Source organism: Pinus tabuliformis, chromosome 3_1 (genome assembly GCF_031772625.1).
Source record: "Pinus tabuliformis cultivar Carrire ecotype Pingquan chromosome 3_1, CPIR1, whole genome shotgun sequence".
Taxonomy (NCBI): domain Eukaryota; kingdom Viridiplantae; phylum Streptophyta; class Pinopsida; order Pinales; family Pinaceae; genus Pinus; species Pinus tabuliformis.
Window position 1 is genome coordinate 799,430,545 of NC_142301.1, and position 20,510 is coordinate 799,451,054.

Sequence of the window (20,510 nt, forward strand, 5' to 3'; positions counted from 1 at the left end):
TGGCAAAAACAGAACACCGAGAAGTAAAATGTGCCAGAAACAAAACTGAAAACCCTAAAACCAGCTAAAAATTTACAATATTTATAGATTTTCGACTCTTAAGCAGCCAGATTTGTCAATAATCCACAGTAATATTTTCAAAATTTAAATTTAATGTGAGATACTTCAGAAAACCCTTCATGCATTCATAAAAAATTTCAAATGATAAGCCCAAGATTAAAACTGGCTGGGCTCTTTCAGAAAACGCAATCCAGGAGTTGAGAGGTTCAACCGAGAACTTCACCTAATTCCCGGTAATCTAAAAAAAAGGATTTCCTGCAGAGCTTAAAATCAACCATTAACATAGGGGGAGAAAACAATAGTGAAATCCAGAACAAATGGAGATACCTGCCATTATATTTCAGAAATTAAACTATCATTCAAACCCCAGAGATCAGACAAGATACCTGTGCCTGAATCAATCTTCATCAAGCTATTATCAATGACTGAAAATAAAATTATGCAGAAAAATAAAACATCTTACAACATTTCCAGAAGAGTAACACCAGCGAGATTTCAACCCCAGAGTCTTTCTTTATTGCACAAAAAATGACTACAAGATAGTTTTCTTTAGCACCAGAGTCTCAGATCGAATCTAATCTCAAATGACCCATAACACCCTATTTAAAGGGAAAATTCCCAACAGCTAGTTCGAGTGATCCAATGTCAAACTAATCTCGACCGTCGATGAGGATCAAAATCCCTTTTAATCTCATCCGTCGAAATTTTAAATGCATTTTAATATATTAAAAAATTAAAACTTTGCATTTATTTTCTCAAAACTTTGACTTGTTAATTTTAATTTTATTTTTTATTATTTATATCTTTTATTTTTTATCTTTGGATCCTTGAACTTAGCCCTTCGGAAAAATCACCTAGGACCTAGGACTTAGGACTTATGTGGGGATTAAAACATTTTCTAACCCTCAAGACACTTTACATCATGACTTTTACAATTTTACATCTCAAGGGGGAAAACCCATTTGACATAGACCCTCATGTACCACCCAGTTCTGCGACACATATAATCTAGCAGATCAAGCAATTTGTAATAACCTAACCAAATAGTTAGAGTTATTTCCAAATTACTTTTACATAGACTCGACCAAGTACACTAGGAGTCCCCTAAGATTCTAATGACAAAATCCATTCCGGCTTTGGGGTTAGGCTGAAGGAAAACTCTGCCGATCATGGATTGGTGAAACAAAAAACCCTTCCAAAATGTAGATTATCACTAGAAAATTAGGTTTGCCTCGGCAATTTACATACATGACTCATATCTGCTAAGATTATTTACAATTTACACATGCAGACTGGGTTTACAATATAACATAATCGGGCAGATGATGACAGTCGAATGGCACGAACACGTCGATCAAGCGCTATCCCTTTTGCGAAAAAGGGGGTGTACTGCTATGGGTAGTTGACACTTAGTGGTCAACAAGAGGGATCTAAGAAAAATATCAGCTACCATAAATAAGATGACCCACATGGAATTTGGTCCTAGTTGTCAATTTTAACACTCCCTCTCAACTAGGGCGAAGTCCATCTGCCAGACTGTACTATCTCTGCCATCAGTGCCCTGCACTACTCTGCTAAACCATGAAGAAGAATTAATCGAGAATGTCTCATACCATTCTCTACTGACCCGAAGTCAATTCCATATGAAGAGAGTGTGTCATACCACTCTTACTGATCCCAGATTAGTTCCAAGCTACGAAACCGGATTCGCTCAAAACAGGCTACGAATCCCGAATCGGTCGAATCGGACACGATTCTGTGCCGATTCGTGTCAGGATTGGAGGGCACGTCGTGTCCAGTGACGTGCCCCGATTTAGAAATCGTGTCTCGATCCTGGAAAGCGAGTCCTGGTTTTTCGACGCGTTTTGAGGGTTTTGTGATTCGTTTTGAGGGTTCTGCAATGTTAAAAAGGGGCGTCGAGCTGCGTGAATGATCATTCTTTGTTGCTGCGAGGAGCGAACCACTGAACGACCACAGTCCAGTTCCACCCAACGTCACTGGTCAGGCATCGCCGCATCGTTAAACTACAGGTAAGCACTGATTCGTAGCCTGTTTTAAATCATACGGGTTTACAATTTAACGGGTTTACAATTTCAGTTTTATGACAATAACATATTAATCATTAGAAACTGTAGGTTTACACCTTAACTGTAACGGCCCACGGGTTTAAAAAATTTACAGTTTAGAACTCGCATTGATAATTTTAATACGGCGTCGGCAATACTTCAAGAATCAAAAACAGTTTAATATCAAATAAGTGTTTTTCATTAAATTTCATTGCTTGATTGCAGCTTCTTCTTAGCGTCCAAAGACAGACTATCTGAGTGACATTGGACAGCAGAAGTTAAATGTCAAATATTGTCAAATTAAAATCGAAATCGGTCTTCGTGTTTCAAATGACATAGGGCGTATAATGTATTTTAGCTGCCATCGAGTCTAAGAGGAATCCCTGTGTCAAAAGAATATCCTGAATATGCTGGTAAATATGTTGTCAAAATAAATTATATTGAATTCTAAAGTTAATGTGAGTTCAATTTTATTATTAATAACTTTAAATATGGATGTGGTGTTCAATATTATTGCAACAGTCGGCATCGAGGAGTTAATTGTAGGGGGAGTGGCAGATTATATCACTAAGCTAAATGCCCTAGGTTCTGAGCCCTCCACTTTATCCAACTCACTGCCAGACTTGCGAGCTTATCCTTGAGAGCACAGAACTTCGCTTGATCAAAAGAAACATTCACTGAAACCCTGTCTTGTCTCAGAAGCATAAAACGACTGACAGAGAGCTGTTACAAAATTCTGCCGCCTGTAAGAGAAAAGTCTCTGTGGCCAGAACAAGAGAATAAACAAGACAAACTTTGCTGCCTTTTCATTGTATATGTATATAAATTTAGGTAAATAGTTTCGTAATACAGCAGTTTGTTCATTTTTACAGCAGTTTGTTCATTTAAATTTTTACAGCAGTTTGTTCATTTTTTTTACAGGTTGAGGTAACATGGCTCAATCAAAGGCAGGGGCAGCAAGGAAGGGCAAGAATGTCATGGGTAGAGATGCTCTTCCTCCCCCAATATCATCAGAGTCTGCTGCAAGTAATGTTGAGGGAAGAGGACTTAAAGACAATGAAAGAAATCCATTGTGGAAATATGTCACAAGAGAGGATGGGCCAAACAGCGAGGGAAAGGGAGGAGGCAATGTGCAATGGAAATGCAACTTTTGTAACATTTCTTTCAAAAGCACATATCACCGTGTGAAATCACATTTGTTGGCTATACCTGGTTGTGGGATTGGATCTTGTAAAGTTATTACTTCACAAAAGAGAAAAGAATTGGAAAAGGAGGCCAATGTTGGTATGGAACATGTGGCACTGGCTTCAAAATCAAAAGCACCCAAGGGCAAGAATGAAGACCCCCTTCCATTTTTGAGGAAAGCCACCACCAAATTTCCATTTGAGAGTTCTACTTCTACTGGGGGACAAGCATTAAAAAGAAGATCACTTGGTCCAATGGACAGGATTTTCCAAAAAGAGAGACAGGAAGAGCTTGATCTCACCATTGCCTTCTTCTTCTATCAAAACTTCATATCATTTAATGTTGCACGTTCACCTTTATTTGTTGAGATGTGCCGAGCTCTAACTCAAGGAGCTCCAGCAGGGTATGTGCCTCCTGGGTCAGAGAAGCTGAGAACCACATTGTTGACGAAGGCAAAAAAAGAGGTGCAAAAAAGGCTCGAGCCTATTAAGGCATCATGGCCAACATCTGGGGTTAGCATTGTTTCTGATGGATGGACAGATCCAGCACGACACCCAATCATCAACTTCATGGTGTCTTCCTTGAATGGTCCAGTTTTCCTGAAAGTAGTGGATACACTTGGCGAATACAAGGATGCACAATTTATGGGTGAGTTATTTATTAGAGTTGTTGAAGAGGTAGGTGTTGATTCTTGTGTGCAAATCATTACAGATGATGCACCTGTTTGCAAGGCGGCTGGCATGATTGTGGAAGCTAAATATCGACAAGTGTTTTGGACACCTTGCATTGTCCATTCATTGAACTTAGCACTGAAATCCATTGCTTCTGATGTGCTTTGGATTGGAAGCATTATTGAGGATGCAAGACATATCCGTAACTTTGTGCAAAATCATACAAATGCCCTCACTATCTACAAGGAGTACAGCAATCTATCATTGTTGAAGATTGCTGATACACGGTTTGCATCTTCATTCATGATGTTGAAGAGGTTGAGGGAGGTCAAGACTGCTCTTGGGTCCATGGTTATTTCTGAGTTTTGGTCTTTTTGGAGAAAGACAGATCAGGCAGCCTCTAAAAGAGTGAAGGACACGGTACTAGATGATGCTTGGTGGGAGAGGGTAGATCTAATTATTCGGATCATGGACCCTATCATCTCTTTGCTTCGAGTTGCAGATATAGACAAACCCATCCTAGGAGAGGTTTATGAGGGATGGGATTCCATGATTGAGTCTGTGAGGAGCATTATTCTACAGACTGAGTGCCCCCCGTATGAGACATCACCAGAGGCCTTCTGCGATACCATACATGATATTCTTGTCCGCAGATGGGACAAGAATTGTACACCTTTACATTGTTTGGCTCACTCATTGAACCCCAAATACTACAGCCACGAGTGGCTGAATGGTGGACCTTCCCGCAGATTCCCTCCTCACATGGATGGTGAAATCTCACAGGGGAGGAAAGAGGCATTGAAGCGGATTTATCAGGATAGTGCATTGCTTGCTGAGGTGGAGGATGCCTTTGCAGAGTTTTCCACTGGCACTGGTCGATTTGGAGGTTATGATGTGATTAGAGACAGGGGGCTTAAGAAGCCCTACTCTTGGTGGGCAAATCATGGGGCAACAAGCCCTCCTCTTCAGCAGTTAGCCATGAGGCTCCTCTCTCAGGTGACTTCATCCTCTTGTTGCGAGAGGAATTGGAGCACATATGGGAATTTGCATACTGTGAAGAAGAACAGGCTTGAGCAGTCCAGGGCAGAGACAATGGTGTATGTGCACACCAACCTTCGTCTTATTTACAGGCAGAGGGAAGAGTGGTTGAGGGGAAAGACAAAGATGTGGGATGTCTTTCCTGAAGATATGGGTCTGGACACCACTGTTGAGTTGGCATTGGCCAACATGGATCTCGGTGATCCAGTGCTAGACCCTATTAGTTTTGATGACTTAGAGGGGTCAACCTCCATACCAGCAGATGCAGAGGCGACTATGGATACAGGGGAGGAGGAGGATGCAGAGGAGAGCAGTGGGGACCATGATGATGGGGACAGTGATGCTGATTCTGATGCTGATTGATGCCTTGAGGCTTGTATAAATATAGTTGTTTTATATTTTCTATTTCTATTTGCCATTGGCGTTGCACCAACACTACCTATGTAACAGATTTTGATTTGATGACTTAATGAGAAAACTACAGTTGTCAGTGTGTTTATCTTACTATCTTGTAGTTGTAAGTTGTCTTTCAGTTATGAATTATGAATCATGATTTAAATTTTTAATAGATTTATCATTTATGTGACCAGTACCACTGACATTTATTTGAATTTTGTATGTACTATGCATGCTAATAGCTATAGATGAAGATCTATGTTTGAAATCAATAAATTTGTATCATTAATTAAAATTTGTGTAAGAAATATGCTAATAACTAATTTTTAATATATATATATATATATATATATTTAAATATATATATATATATATATATATATATATATATATATAATTTTTTTTAATAAAATAATATATAACGTGTCCTAACGTGTCTTGTTCCGGGGGTCAGCGTGTCCCGAATCCGACACCACGAATCCCGAATCCTACGTGTCCCGAATCCCCGTGTCAGGTGACTTAGGTTCCAAGAGAGTGAGTTATGTCACTCTTACTGACCCGAAGTCAGTTCCAATTGATCCCAGATCAATATCAAAAGAGAGTGTCTCAAACCACTCATACTGATCCCAGATCAATGGAGGTCATCCTAGCATAGGGAGTACGGTAGATACAACGATGCGTCCATCGATAGTACTACTATGGTCCCTAACCCCATTTCCCTGTTCATTGGCCAGATGAGAGGTACTTCCCATGAGTCCCAGACTGCATGGGTAGGATGCCTCGATAGGAGAACCACTCATCCTGTCCATAAGTCGCCAGAGGGTATCATAGGCTAAGGCTGAACCATTCACCCTGTACACAACGCACCATTAGGGGAGGGTGAGTCGCCCTATGGTCGCTTGTTGCTCCAAGAAGTACCCCAAGCCCCCCGGAGCTCCCAGAGCTCAATGCATGCATCATGTAGGACCCTCATAAGAGGGTCTCTCAACGACTCCAAGTCGTTCGGGAAAATCACAAATTTGACCTTTCTCGGGGCTTCAACAGAAAGTCTATGACCTGTACATCAGTCTCAATGCGATGGAGCCTTCTCACCCACCAATGTACCATATCCCAGATAAGGTAGTATTTGATCTCTATATGTTGGAGCAATCATAGAATACGGGATTCCTCAACAATTGAATCCCCCCCTAGTTGACACAGAAGATCACGGTGGTATCCATCATGTGTACAAACAGCTCACTGAAGAGCTTCCACAACCAGGCAGCTTCACACGAGATCATACTCGTAGCTATGTATTCGGTCTCAGCGGTGCTTATAGCAACCGACTTCTGCTTCCTGCTCATCTAGGATATCAAAGCAAAACCCAAAGAGAACCAGCACTCAAAAGTTCTCTTGCGATCCTCCACACTGCCTGCCCAGTCAGCATTCGAATAATCATGCAGCTTCATATTTCCGGCAGTGTATCTCAATCTATGAGAGATTGTGCCCCAAAGATATCTCAGAAGATCCTTGGCACCAATCTAGTGAGGCTCAACCATATATGAGCTCACCATGCTAACTGCAAAACATATATTCGGACGGGAGTTCACCAAGAACATCAATGCTAGTATGAGTTTGTGAAACTCAGAGGCATTTCCCAAATCAGGTCCGGTATCCCTACCACATAACTTCTGAAAATTAAGCTCCATCGAGGGAGTCACGGGCTTGCAGTTCACCATTCCCAATCTGGAATCCAACTCCCTCTTACTATTGTAACTGAAAGGGCCTGCACCTATTAGAAAGAGGCCATCCTCATAAGGTGCCAGTATGAGAGGTCGATCATCCACAACCTTCAGGCAATGGTTTGGATCAGCTTCACTCCTAGTGAATTTCAGCTTCAACAGACAGCTATCAATCCTCTCATATTAAGCCCGAAGTGTTTTGCTTCAAGCCATAAAGGGCTTTCTTCCACTTGCATACATGAGATTCCCGATCATGAATCTCAAAACCCCTCGGGTTGTTCCAAACCTGTGGACCTGCTACATGAGGGGAATGGTCCCCTTGGAATATTTTCCTTCGGTACATCTCAGACATGTACCTTCATGCTCTTCTTGAATTCAAGCATCCCTGTCACCATATGACTCACATCGGATAGGGCCCCATAATAAGTATACCTCCGATGCTATAGATGAGATGTGACCACTTACATGATCCCCAATGGACCATCCTGCAACTTGATACAAACTGCTAACCCTGAACTCAAAGATAAAAGCATCTTTGAAAATTATGTTTTCAAACACGTACCTTTCCATCGATGAATGCCACCCTATAACCTTTGACTTCCATTTCCGAAATGGACACCAGGTTCTTCTTGCAATCATGTACATAAAATAGATTCTGTAAATGAATCGAGTTACCCTCATTCAATTGAGGGGTAACATTCCCTACACCCTTTTCGGGATAGGTGGCATTGACTCCAAGTATAATCCCACGATTGTTTCCATCTCTACCAAATTAGAGAGAGCACCCTTCTATCTGATGAAGTGCCTTGAAGCACTACAATCAATAAGCCAGATTCCCAAAGAGTCTGGAGGAGAGGGCCAATATAAGATAATGTTGCTTTATCTTACCAAAGACAACATTTGATTCTTCATACCTGGAGTTCCTTGCTTTCTTTGAAGAGTCGGTCGTTTCCTTGATGACTTGCATTACCTGTCATTCCTCTGATCATTGAAGATGTCCCTGGAATGATTGTTATCATCATCAAGTGATGTGTCCCTACCAATCAGACACTTCTTCGCATAATGGTCGAACTTATTATAAACAAGGCATCTGCCTTTCCTTCTACCCTTAGATCCAGACTTCCCATTGAAGTGATCTTTAGGTAGGCCATCAGAAGCTTCCGTTGCGCCATTCTAATAATATTCTCTACTTCGATTTCACCCTTGGTGAATTTGAAGAGGGATGAGGAACCCATTGAGCCTTTTGTCATTTCCCAACTGTCTTCGGTGATTGCTCTTTCACTCTTGCTTGGGCTTTGTCTTCACCTCGGCTCTGATACCATGTTAATTTTAGGTATGTTCTATGCTTAGAGCAATTTATTTCAATTTTCACAGTTATCTCAATATCTTTTCCAGATTAGCAATCACAATCAGCATCAAAGTAAATTGCAGATAGAACATAAACATAGATCGCAGAAGACTAGCCAAGACAAGAGGACACAAGATGTGGCGCTAGCCAAGTATAAACCCCAATGTGGGGAAACCCTTGATCAATTCTTCTTATATGTTCTTCAATAGTTCAGCAGAGAGAGAGAGAGAGAGAGAGTACATATATAACAGAAGTCAACACGTTGACTTATCTAAATAAGAGCATAGATCATCTCTAAGTAGATGATACATGAGGTAGTTGAACTCAGTTGAAGACATGCTGCTTCAATTGATTCTCCAAGGTGACTCCATCACCTATCATTGTGTTGCACCTCGTCATCATGTTGCACCTCATTGTGTTGCATCATGCTGCACCCATCATCACTATGCTAGACCTCATTACCATGTTGCACACATCATATTGTTGCACCTTCTGATACGCCAACGTATTGTTGTACCTTATCATCTTGCTGCACTTACCAATGCTGCCTCATCCTCTACCTTACTGTGCCCATCACTGTACAACATCATGTGTCATAAATGTTGCACCATGTTATTGTTGTTGTCCCATTGTGCCTTTGCTGCCACGTCCTTGTTGTTGTCCATTTGTGCCTTTGCTGCCACATGTCATTGCTGATGTCCCATCACCTCGGAATGTCATATCAAAGGCTCCAATAGGCTGCAAGGAAAATTGATCCTAATCTAGTCACACACTGTGACCCAACACACTTCAACACTGTTGTTCCAAGTCTGCTTTCACTGTTGTTTATACTGTGACTGGTTAGGGCATTTGGTCATGCTGCAACAGCCCTTACAAACCCATCTAACAGTCCACAAACAGCCCTCAAAGACTATGGCACACCTTCATGAGACTCCACACTTAGTACACTGTTGTTTTGGGCATATACTAGCCCTTAATCCTCCTTATGCACACAGTCCACCTGTAGCATACGACTAGCACCATACAAGAATTATGTTCACAAAATAGTGCCCAAACAGACCTGTGAGAGAGGTCTCCTAATTCGGTCTTCCCAGCAAGCAACTTGGCCTTCCTTTCAGCAACTCGTTGCCTTGTTTAACCCACAAAACAGTCCCTGATCTCCTTGCTACCTTGGCCTCTTCTTGTTGCGGCTACCACAGAGAATTATCCTCCTTCAACGAGCTCTCTTCTTCCTTGTGTGTTGCACAAATGAATGTGTAGAGTTGTCATAGGCTAGGGCTTGCTAGGACTGCGGCTAGGGCTTGCTAAGGCCTCCTCCATAGCTACGTTAAACTTCATCCATGACAAAGGTAAGGGCTCCTTTAGGTCAACGTATAGATCCCTTCCATAGCTTCGCTAGCCTGTCTTCTTTGTTTGATCTGAATGGAAAATGACATCAACCCATGGTATTCATCCATGCATGGAATTTACAATGGTATTGTAAGTGGCATCCACCCATGGTATTGTAAGTGACATCCACCCATGGAATTGACCCGTGGTATTGTGACATCCACCCATGGTATTGTGACATCCACCCATGGAATCGACCCGTGGTATTGTAACTGAAAAATACGATACATAACAAGTCGCATTTTGTAAAATGACAGTTTGTCCGCCACGATGTAGCTCTTACAGTTATTCTCCATTTTAATAAAAAAAACTCTTTGTGGTTTTGTTTATTGGGTAATCTCCTCTTTTTATTCTGGCAATTTCAATTCCTGAGATCTTAAGGGCCTCCCCCACAAGTTCCATTTCAATCTTTTAGATCTTGGGGGCCTCCCCCCAAGATCCGGATCAGTGGTATCAGAGCAGGTTATGATTCCATGGGAATGAGGGTTTGATGCATATTTCAGTTTCAAATTTTGCAGCAATATTCAACAAACTTCAGGCATGTGCTACGTCCTCCACATAGCACTTTCTTTGGCCATGTAGGAATATTTTTTATTTTTTTAGGCAGAATTTTTTTTTTAGCGGCGAGTTTGCAGATCAGATCTGAAACATTTGGTGCAATATTTACAAAAACAAATAACAGATCTGGATTCCTTGCGAAAAAATACCAAAATTCAAAAAAAAAATCGGCCGAATCAGAGTCTGGATGAGGGAGATATCGTTGATTTAAAATCAGTTATGTTCTAGAAATTGTTTCTGACGACAACTGGTGGATGACGATTCTCCTATCATTTTTTGAAGTTTTTGTGCAAAATTTCATAAAAAATGATTGTAGATCTGAGATCCTCTTGAAAAATCACCCAATTTCAAAAAAAAAAATGGGTCGAATCGGAGTTCAGATGTGGGAGATATCGCTGATTTAAAATCAACTATTTTTTCAGAACTTTTGTGACGACAGAAAAATTGCAGGGCGAATCTGAGATTCTAAAGTGTCCAGATAAGGATTTCCATCACATGGGAAGATGCAAAATGGTCTTTCTGCTTCCAAAAACAGGTTATAATAAATATTCTGAGTTATATTGACTGAGTTATGTCCATTTTAATTCTGAAGCAACATTCAGAACGGGTTCCCGTTGGAGACGTGCCCTCCCACCCTAAGCTATGTAGGCACCTGCTACTTCATCAACAACCAGCATTACGATTATGGGTCAACCGCACAAAATCCTTGTCATCGAAGTCCATTTGCTAGGCCGCACACTGTCAGTATCACAGTTGGTCACAGGCATTACATGGTCTTTCTATCCTCAGATTTTCATTTGTCATGGTTATGGGTCATCCACAAACCCACACTTTATCGAAGTCCATTTGCTAGACCGCACACTGTCAATATCACAGTTAGTCACAAGCGTTACAGGGTATCTCTATCCTAAGATCTTCGTTCATCATGGTTATGGGTCATCCACAAACCCACACTTCATCGAAGTCCATTTCCTAGGCCGCACACTATCAGAATCACAATTGGTCACAAGAATTACAAGGTATCTCTATCCTCGGATCTTCGTTCATCATGGTTATGGGTTAACCACATAAAACCCTTATCTTCAATGGCTCTTCATATTCAACGAAGGCTTCGCAGGAGGTAACTTTACGCAATGGGGACCATTGCTTCTTAAGGAGGGAGGAATGATCCGAATGGAAAATGACATCAACCCATGGTATTCATCCACCCATTTTATTCATCCGCGCATGGAATTTACCCATGGTATTGTAAGTGGCATCCACCCATGGTATTGTAAGTGATATCCACCGATGGTATTCATTCACCCATGGAATTGACCCGTGGTATTGTGACATCCACCCATAGGTATTCATTCACCTATGGAATTGACCCGTGGTATTGCGACATCCACCCATGGTATTCATTCACCCATGGAATTGACCCGTGGTATTGTGACATCCACCCATAGGTATTCATTCACCCATGGAATTGACCCATGGTATTGCGACATCGACCCATGGTATTCATTCACCCATGGAATTGACCCGTGGTATTGTAACTGAAAAATACTATAAGTAACAAATCGCATTTTGTAAAAGGACAGTTTGTCCACCACAATGTAGCTCTTACAATCATTCTCCATTTTAATAAAAAAAAAAACCTTTGTGGTTTTGTTTATTGGGCAATCTCCTCGTTTTATTCTGGCAATTTCAATTCTTGAGATCTTGGGGGCCTCCCCCACAAGATCCATTTCAATCTTTTAGATCTTGGGGGCCTCCCCCCAAGATCCGGATCATTGTTGTGGCTAGGGCAGCCTCTTTTCCTCCAACGTTTAAGGCTTCCACTTCTAGATTTCTCTTCCACTAAAAATCCAAAGCGAGTGGAGAGAAATCAAGAGAGAAGTGTGTGTGAAATGACTATCAAGTCATCTCCTTTTATACTAAAACGTTGAGCACATGTGGGTGCTATTTAGTTGCTGAACGACCTCGACGAATTGTCTTATAACACAAATAAATTCATAACTCCATGAATACTTATTGGAATCGAATGATCTTTAGATCAATCCTACACCTCTCGATGAGAGGGATCCAAGAAAAATATCAGCTGCCATAAATAAAATGACCCACATGGAGTTTGGCCCTAGTTGCCACTTTTAACATCTTGGTTGTCTCACTATCATATAAATCTACTAAAGGAAGAGTTATTGACTAAGTTTTCCCCTATATGGGGGTTTTGCCCTGGCAGTTCGCCTACATCTTGTGTCCTTGATTCTCATGTTTTGGTTTTGGTAATTTCTTGATGAACTAAGATAAAAAGAAGAACATAAGAAGATAATAATAATTTAAGGAAACCAAAAGTAATTATCAATAAGAGAAAATATTTCTGTCTTTCCGATTTTTCAACATCCTCATCCAAAGAAGACCCTTTTTGCCCTTGGAAGAATTTAATTTGGTCAAGGAAAAATTTATTTTTAATGTGAAAACCCAAAAGTGCACAAAAGTTCAAGTCGACTTTAAAGACAAAATGGTTCTCCTCCAACGCCTATAAATACAACTCATTAGCACCTCATTTGGACACACATCTCACACATTCATTTCTTCTTCTCTTGGAGGTTCGTATATCTGAAATAGCAGGGCTTCATCCACACGTGTGAATTGGAGAGAGAGAGAGAATTGCAGGAGGACCAAAATCTGTCTTTGACCAGCATTGACTTTTTGATGTTTGGGCATGTTTTGACTTCGGTTTGATTTCAGTTCTTGGATCTGTTTGGAGGCCGAATTCTTTGGCAAGAAGGACAAATTTTTCTGGGCATTTTGACCTTGGTTGACTGTAGTCCTGCAACTAGGGTTTCAGCAGATCTTGACTTTGACTCTGGCCAAGTTTGGAGGGCTGCTTTGGGGCTATTTTGGCTTGACTTTGGCCAACAAAAGAGGCTGAATTTTCCGCTGCCAAGATCGAACTTTTTGGGGCTGATTTGACCAAAAAATATTGACTGATTACGAATTGATTGGCTGCTGTTGACTACTGTTGACTTTGATCAGATTTGATAGTTTGACCAGATTTGACTTTTGGGCTCATCTCTTGGATTTTGGACATTGGTTTGTTGGAAAGTCAAATTTGTTGACCTTTGACTCTTGATTGGTGAATTGGATCATTGTACTCTCTTTGCTGAACATTTTATGACAGTCTAATAAGAAGAAGAATTTCGAAGGTTTTTCCCTCTTGTGGGGTTTTTCCCTATTCTTTGACCAATTTGGTGTCTCTTGTTATTGCTCTTGATTGTCTACGACTGTTCATTGCATTTACTGTTCTATCTACAATTGCTATTGATCATTAGAAGATTAAATTGTTTTGAAAAGATTGCTAACTGAAGAAAAGATTGGGCTAAAGTGATTGTAACAGCGTAGAACAGTGGAAAATTAACACATTTACTATATATCCAACTCTCCTCAAATGGTTCTAAAAGCCAAACATATTCTTGGCAAATTTGAAGATATAAGTACCATTGATGAACTAACTCTTGGCACTAGCATCTTGTATGATTATGCCCACAATAAATTTGACATTTCTCATTTCTAGTTTAAATCATCAACACCCCCCTCACCAATTAATATACATCAATTTTCTAGTCCAAACACTGATGCAAAAGAATAAAGAAATGGATACCGTAGGAATGGTGACAATAACAAATTCTGTAGATTCTTTGTCACGGAAGAGTTCTCGAACCGTTGCCATCCTCTCCTTGAGTTGCTCAAGTTTGTCAGTCTGCAAGTACATCAAATTAACTGCCATTGTATGCAATAAGAACAATTGAAAGAAAGTTATAATTTCAGATGAACTTTCACTGTGGCTCTGAAGGAACAAAAGTATCTCTTTTACAACTTACAGCACTCTCGCGACCTTCCCGAGCTTGACCAAACACAGATTTGATTGCATCAGTTGCTGATGTCAACTTTTGTTTTAACTAATAACGAGAAAACAACATAGTTAGAGTATGCAAAAGATTATAAACAATACAACTAAGTTTTCACAAGAAAAATTCATGTTACTCTCTCTCTCTCTCTCTCTCTCTCTCTCTCTCCCCCACACATTAAAAACATTGTAATTGAAAATTCAGTCCTTAAAGGCCAATTATCATCATGGATATTGACAAAAGCATGAGAGAAGACACTCTCACTCATAAAGATTGTGTCAGATCTTATGGCACGGGATGAGGATTGCATGATATCATGACTCTTAGCTGTATAGCATATAGTACCATCTATGATGGCTAATATTTGTAATGGTGCACAAGTCATTTTTGTTATATATCTCTGTTGTTACTTCTAGGATGCCTTAGGTGCTACAGCCCTACATAAAACAAATAATAAACATTGAAAATAGCAAAAGGAAACTTCATAAATCAAAATTCCAGAAAACAGCCTTAACAGAGAGAGTTTAGAATGTGAACTATGTCGTTTATAAGTCAATTTCTTTTTGTCATTTTCACCTATGAAAAATTAACAAAATAAGGAAATGAGCTATACAGATAATTCAGGCATGCCTTTACATATACACACACTCGCATAGGGCTATATTTCAAAATTTTAAAAGTCTAATATTTGCATGCAGTGGTTGGGGGATCTAAATTCAATCTGAAATTTGGGGAACATTGCACTTCCTCCATTTCATTGCATATATTTCAGTTCGATTTGTTTCATTCTCTCCCTCTCTTGCATTGGTAAAGGGAACAAAATGGATGTACTTTTAACATATAAAATACCTTTATTTTCAATTTCCTTTACACAAAAATTGACACTTTAAACACTTCAGTGCTAAAACATAGACATGCATGTAAAATTCTCTAAATTCCAACCAAAACCATCAACCTAACAATAACAGAGTGAGATTCTACATTTACATTTAATGCATTACCTTAGGATAAACCAATGATGACAATATCGCTGATATTCGGAAATATCGCAATGTTTTCGGGGAGACGAGATATCGCCGAGGAAATATCGCGATATTTTGTCTCCCTGAAAATATCGCGATATTTCCAAAATATCGGCAATATTTCCGAAATACCGGCAATATTTTGGGAAAATATCGCGCTACGAAGGCAAATATCGCTGGGCATAGAAAAAAATTGCCGCCGCAACTAGAAAAGGCCGAATTCATTTTTTTTCACTCATTTTGTTTTTTGATTGTTGGAGAAGGAAGGGGAGAGCATTGTGCTTGCTGCCAAGGAGGATTCAAGGATTGAATAGCCATTATCGCCACCAACAATGAATATTTTGTTGATCAAAGATTGAAGAACAGTGAGACAATCTTCATTTCTTCCATTAACAGGTATGTTCAAATAAACCCCTATGTCAATGATTTTTTTGATAGTTTTAGGGTTATTCTTGCTAGCCTCTTTGCCTACCAAAATTTTGCTTGTTTTTTTTCCATTTGCTATGATTTTCATGCCCATGAGCAAATGCAAGGGTTTTCTCCATATTTGGACAGCAAACTCCATTTTTTTTTTAACTTTCAAATGCACCCTCTTATTGTCATTTATGATTTTTCATTGAATTCACATTGCAAATAATGTAGCAAAAAAATTATTTTGTAAAATGAGGTGGTTATTACTTATTAATTCCAAAAAAATTTTTGGTGCCCTAGGTTTGAGTTAGCTCACTACAAAATTCAAATATGCCAAAAGCCTTGGACCCATTTTGGGAGTATGGGGAGCCTGATGGTGGGACAAATTGGGCATATCTATCATGCAAATTGTGCGGGACTAAGATGACAAGAGGGGTTACACGATTGAAATACCATCTGGCTAGACTCATTGGACATGATGTTGGGATTTGCACAATTTCTTGTCTGGAGCAATTGATGAAAAAAAGCTCTTGAAGCAATTGATGAAAAAAAAAAAGAAAAAAGGAAGGGACGGAAAGAAACAAGGTTGAATGTGCAGGTAGATCTTTCGGGATATCTTCTTCTCATTTTGATGTTGAGGGTAGTGGGAGGGGCTCAATGGCATCACCTGCTACTGCTAGTGCGAGGTCATCATTTTTTGTTCCACGAACAGGGCATGGAGCACAACCTAGCATAAAATCAATTGTTAAAAAAAAGGAGAAGCAAGAAGCAGATAGAGTCATGGGGAGGTGTCTTTTCTGGAGTGACTTACCTCTCAGCATCACCAAAACCAATCCATTTTGGCAGCCAATGTGTGATGCTATTGTTGTTGTGGGCCCAGGGTACAAAAGTGTTACATTTGAGGAGTTGCGGGGGCCAATTCTTCAAGTAAAAAGGCAAGACATCAACTCTAGATTGGTGGAGTTGAAAAAAACATGGGAAGTTTCTGGATGCACAGTGATGTCTAATGGTTGGATAGATAGGAAGGGTAGGACCCTTCTAAATTTCTTGGTACATTTTCCTAAAGGTACCATGTTTATTAAATCAGTGGATGCATCATCACATATCAAAGATGCAACAACGATATGTGAATTGTTAGATGGGTTCATTCGGGAGATTGGTGTGCAGAATGTGGTGCAAGTCATAACAAACAATGCAGCTAATTATGTGCCTGTCGGCAAGATGCTTATGGAGAGGCATCACACATTGTTTTGGACTTTGTGTGCAGCACATTGTATCGATTTGTTGCTTGAGGATATGGGGAAACTCTCCTTCATCAAGGAGGTGGTTGATATGGCTAGGAGCATCCCCAAGTTTATTTATAACCATGCTTTTGTTCTTAGCCTCATGAGGAGGTTCACTAGAAACAAGGAGTTGCGGCATCCTGCGATCACACGTTTTGCCACAAACTTTATTACTCTTCAGTCTTTGCTTCGATGTCAGTTTGAGTTGAAGCAAATGTTTGTGTCTGATGACTGGCATAATTGTAGATATAGCAGGAGACAAGACGAGAGAGCCATTGCAAAAATGGTGTACTCTGACACGTTTTAGTAGGAAGTAGAAGAAGCATGCTCAGTTAGTGAACCTAGTAAAGGTTCTGAGATTGGTAGATAGGGAGATGCTTGTAATGGCTTATTTGTATGAGGCCATGGATAGGGCCAAGGAGGCCATTCATTCTTATTATGCAGACAAGGGTTCCATTGGCCTTGATAGGCATACGATGTTATGGGATGTGATTGATAGTCAGTGGACAGGGATGCTTCATCGACCCATTCATGCAGCAGCACTCTTCCTCAACCCCGCATTTTCATACAAATGCGGCTTTGATTTGATGGCGAGGTGATGGAAGGGCTCAATTCCTGTATTCATAGGATGGTACCTGATCCTAAGCTTCGTAGCAAAATCAATCGCGAGATACAATTTTATCGGAATTGCGTTGGCCTATTTGGCTTTGATGATGCTATTAAGGAAAGGACTCTCTTCATGCCACGTAAGTGACAAGTCATCACTCATTAGAAATTAGAATTTTCAATTTAGAATTTCCTTACTTATAATTGTAGTATTTTTAAATTCAATTATGTAACTTTTATTTGAAATTTTAATTATGTTTTAAGTTTTTGAATTTTTTATTTCTTTATTTTGTTGTAGATATTTGGTGGCGAAGCTATGGTGCAAGGGCACCATATTTGCAGAAATTTGCCAAAAGAATCTTGAGTCAAACATGTGGCTCTTCAGGGTGTGAGCGCAATTGGAGTGTATTTGAGAAAATACACGCAAAAAAACGCAACAGGTATAACTTTGAGCTCTAGCCTTCAGTTGAGCAATTACACTTATTGTAATTTTTAATTTTTAATTTATGACCTTCAAGTGTCAAGAGTCAAGAGTCAAGACTCATTAGTTTTTTTGACACTCTTACTGGTTGGAGTTCGCACGCCTCAATGATTTAGTGTATGTGCATTACAATATCCGACTTCGAGTGAAGCAAAGAGAAGCACGAATGGTTCTAGATGCCATTTCCTTAGACAATATTGATGTATTGTCTCAGTGAAGGGTGGAGTCTGAGGAACCCATCTTGGAGGAGTCACCTTCATGGTTAGAGCCAGATGATCCATTAGAACAAGGGCAGCAAGAGGAGGAGGAGGAGCAGCAGCACAAGGAGGAGGAGAAGGAAGAGGAGGAGGAGGACACTCTGGGAGCATCAGCATCAACACCATCTGCTATAGATATAGGAGAGCACAACTCCATACCTAGCACTCATTATTTGACATTAGGTGCAGAGGCAGGGCCAGGGCCTTCTACTACTAGGGGCAGGCCTGGCAAACAGCCCATCATGTTTTCCCGTAAAAGGGAGAGAGGGCAGTGATTTCAGATAGATAGCTGTTAGTTTTATTTGTTTTGCTACATATAACTCATGATGATGAGATACTTTTATATATGTGATGTTATTTTGTATTGGTTCTCCACATTTGAGTCCTTGATTGGACAATTATCAGGGATCAGCAGGATTTGGTATCGCCTTTGATGTATCATTTCTATTTGACATCATATATATCAGTGCTTTCTTCATATTTATGTGCCAATGTGTTTATTTCATGTTGTTATTGCTTTATATGTTTAAAACTCTGAAAAAAATGAATATATTATGCATTTTTATGCTTGCCGATATTTTCACCGATATCGCCGATAAGATGTTTTTTGGACCCTCGCTAATATTTTTCCGATACCGATATTTTCAACACTGGGCTAAACACAACCATTTAATCTGGGCGAAACGTTAACTAGGGTCCAAATTCTCAATTGTTAAGGATCTGCCTAGATCACATAATTCCCAAATCCACAAGTATGACTCACGATTACTTGAAAGTATGCCAGGTAATGCATTTGACAATTGTTCAGCTTTGTGCTCATCATACTTGCATTCATCAAGTTTTGGGCAATTAATCCTCACCTTACTTGCACATATTGGTGACTACTAATAAGATAATATACGATGATATTCATATTGATGGGTACTCATAGACTATGTTGAATAATCAGAGACAATACTCGTTTTCACAACATGCATTTTGATAAATTAAAATGAAATATTTTGCATTTTTTCTACTTTGTTGTGTATGTCAAGTATACCAACTCCCCTGATTAGGTAAGTATGTGTTGAGGACAAAGATGGTACCAATTCACCATCCTTCAGACCTATCCATTCTATCTCATTACCCATAACTGCCACTTTCACCCCCTGGGCCCTCGATGACTACACCAAACCCAACCATGATAGTTATGTTGACAAAATATCCCAATTATATATATATACAAACACACAACAACTTGTTTTTTCCACTACTTTTCCACCTCAGTTCTACTCGTGAAATCAATTTATCAATGCAAGAACCTCGGAGGCTGAGCCTGAGCCAGCCAGTTATATCACTGAATTTGATAGAGAGATTGAAACTTTGCATTTGATCATTTTTCCTATTTCTAAAGACCGAGGAGGATAGAAGTAGGTACAATCATAGTGGGATTTGGATTCGTCATACATAAATATATGTATGTATGTATGTACTACATGTAAACACAAACAAATATATGTACACACACACACACATATACATATATCTATATGTATGTATATATGTGTATTTACTATGTAATTATATATATATATATATGAAGGTATGTGTGCTTGTATATTGTATACATATATATATATATAGGTATGTATATGTATTTGTACATGTGTATGTATGTATATTTGTATATGTATATGTATGTATGCATATGTATCTATGTGTGTATACATACATATAGATATATACACGTGTGTGTATAGATACATATGTATGTATGTATGTATAGGTATGCATGTACGTATGTACATACATAGGTATGCATGTACGTATATACATACATAGGTATGCATGTACGTATGTACATACATAGGTATGCATGCATGTATGTATATGTACATGTGTATGTATCTACACACATACACATGTACATACATACATACATATGTATCTATATAAACATGTGTATATATCTATATGTATGTATTCACACACATATATGCATATACATACATATATAAACATACATGCGTATCTATGTATTTACATACATACATGCATACATCTCTCTCTCTCTCTCTATATATATATATATATATAGATAGATATTGTTGGATGGTGTTGTCATTGATGTTAACCGATGGGTTTG

The 20,510-nt window shown here is 39.4% G+C and overlaps 1 protein-coding gene across 1 annotated transcript in view; it reads right to left on the reverse strand.

Annotated features, from left to right (window-relative positions):
- LOC149189861 (ATPase GET3B-like) overlaps positions 1 to 20,510 on the reverse strand; it is a 235,447-nt gene that overhangs the window by 68,853 nt on the left and 146,084 nt on the right. The window contains exons 8-9 of the mRNA XM_089411961.1: positions 14,299 to 14,376; positions 14,079 to 14,177 (exon numbers count right to left, since the gene is read on the reverse strand). Of these exons, the coding sequence (XP_089268087.1) occupies positions 14,079 to 14,177; positions 14,299 to 14,376 (177 nt within the window). The remainder of the gene's footprint in view (positions 1 to 14,078; positions 14,178 to 14,298; positions 14,377 to 20,510) is intronic.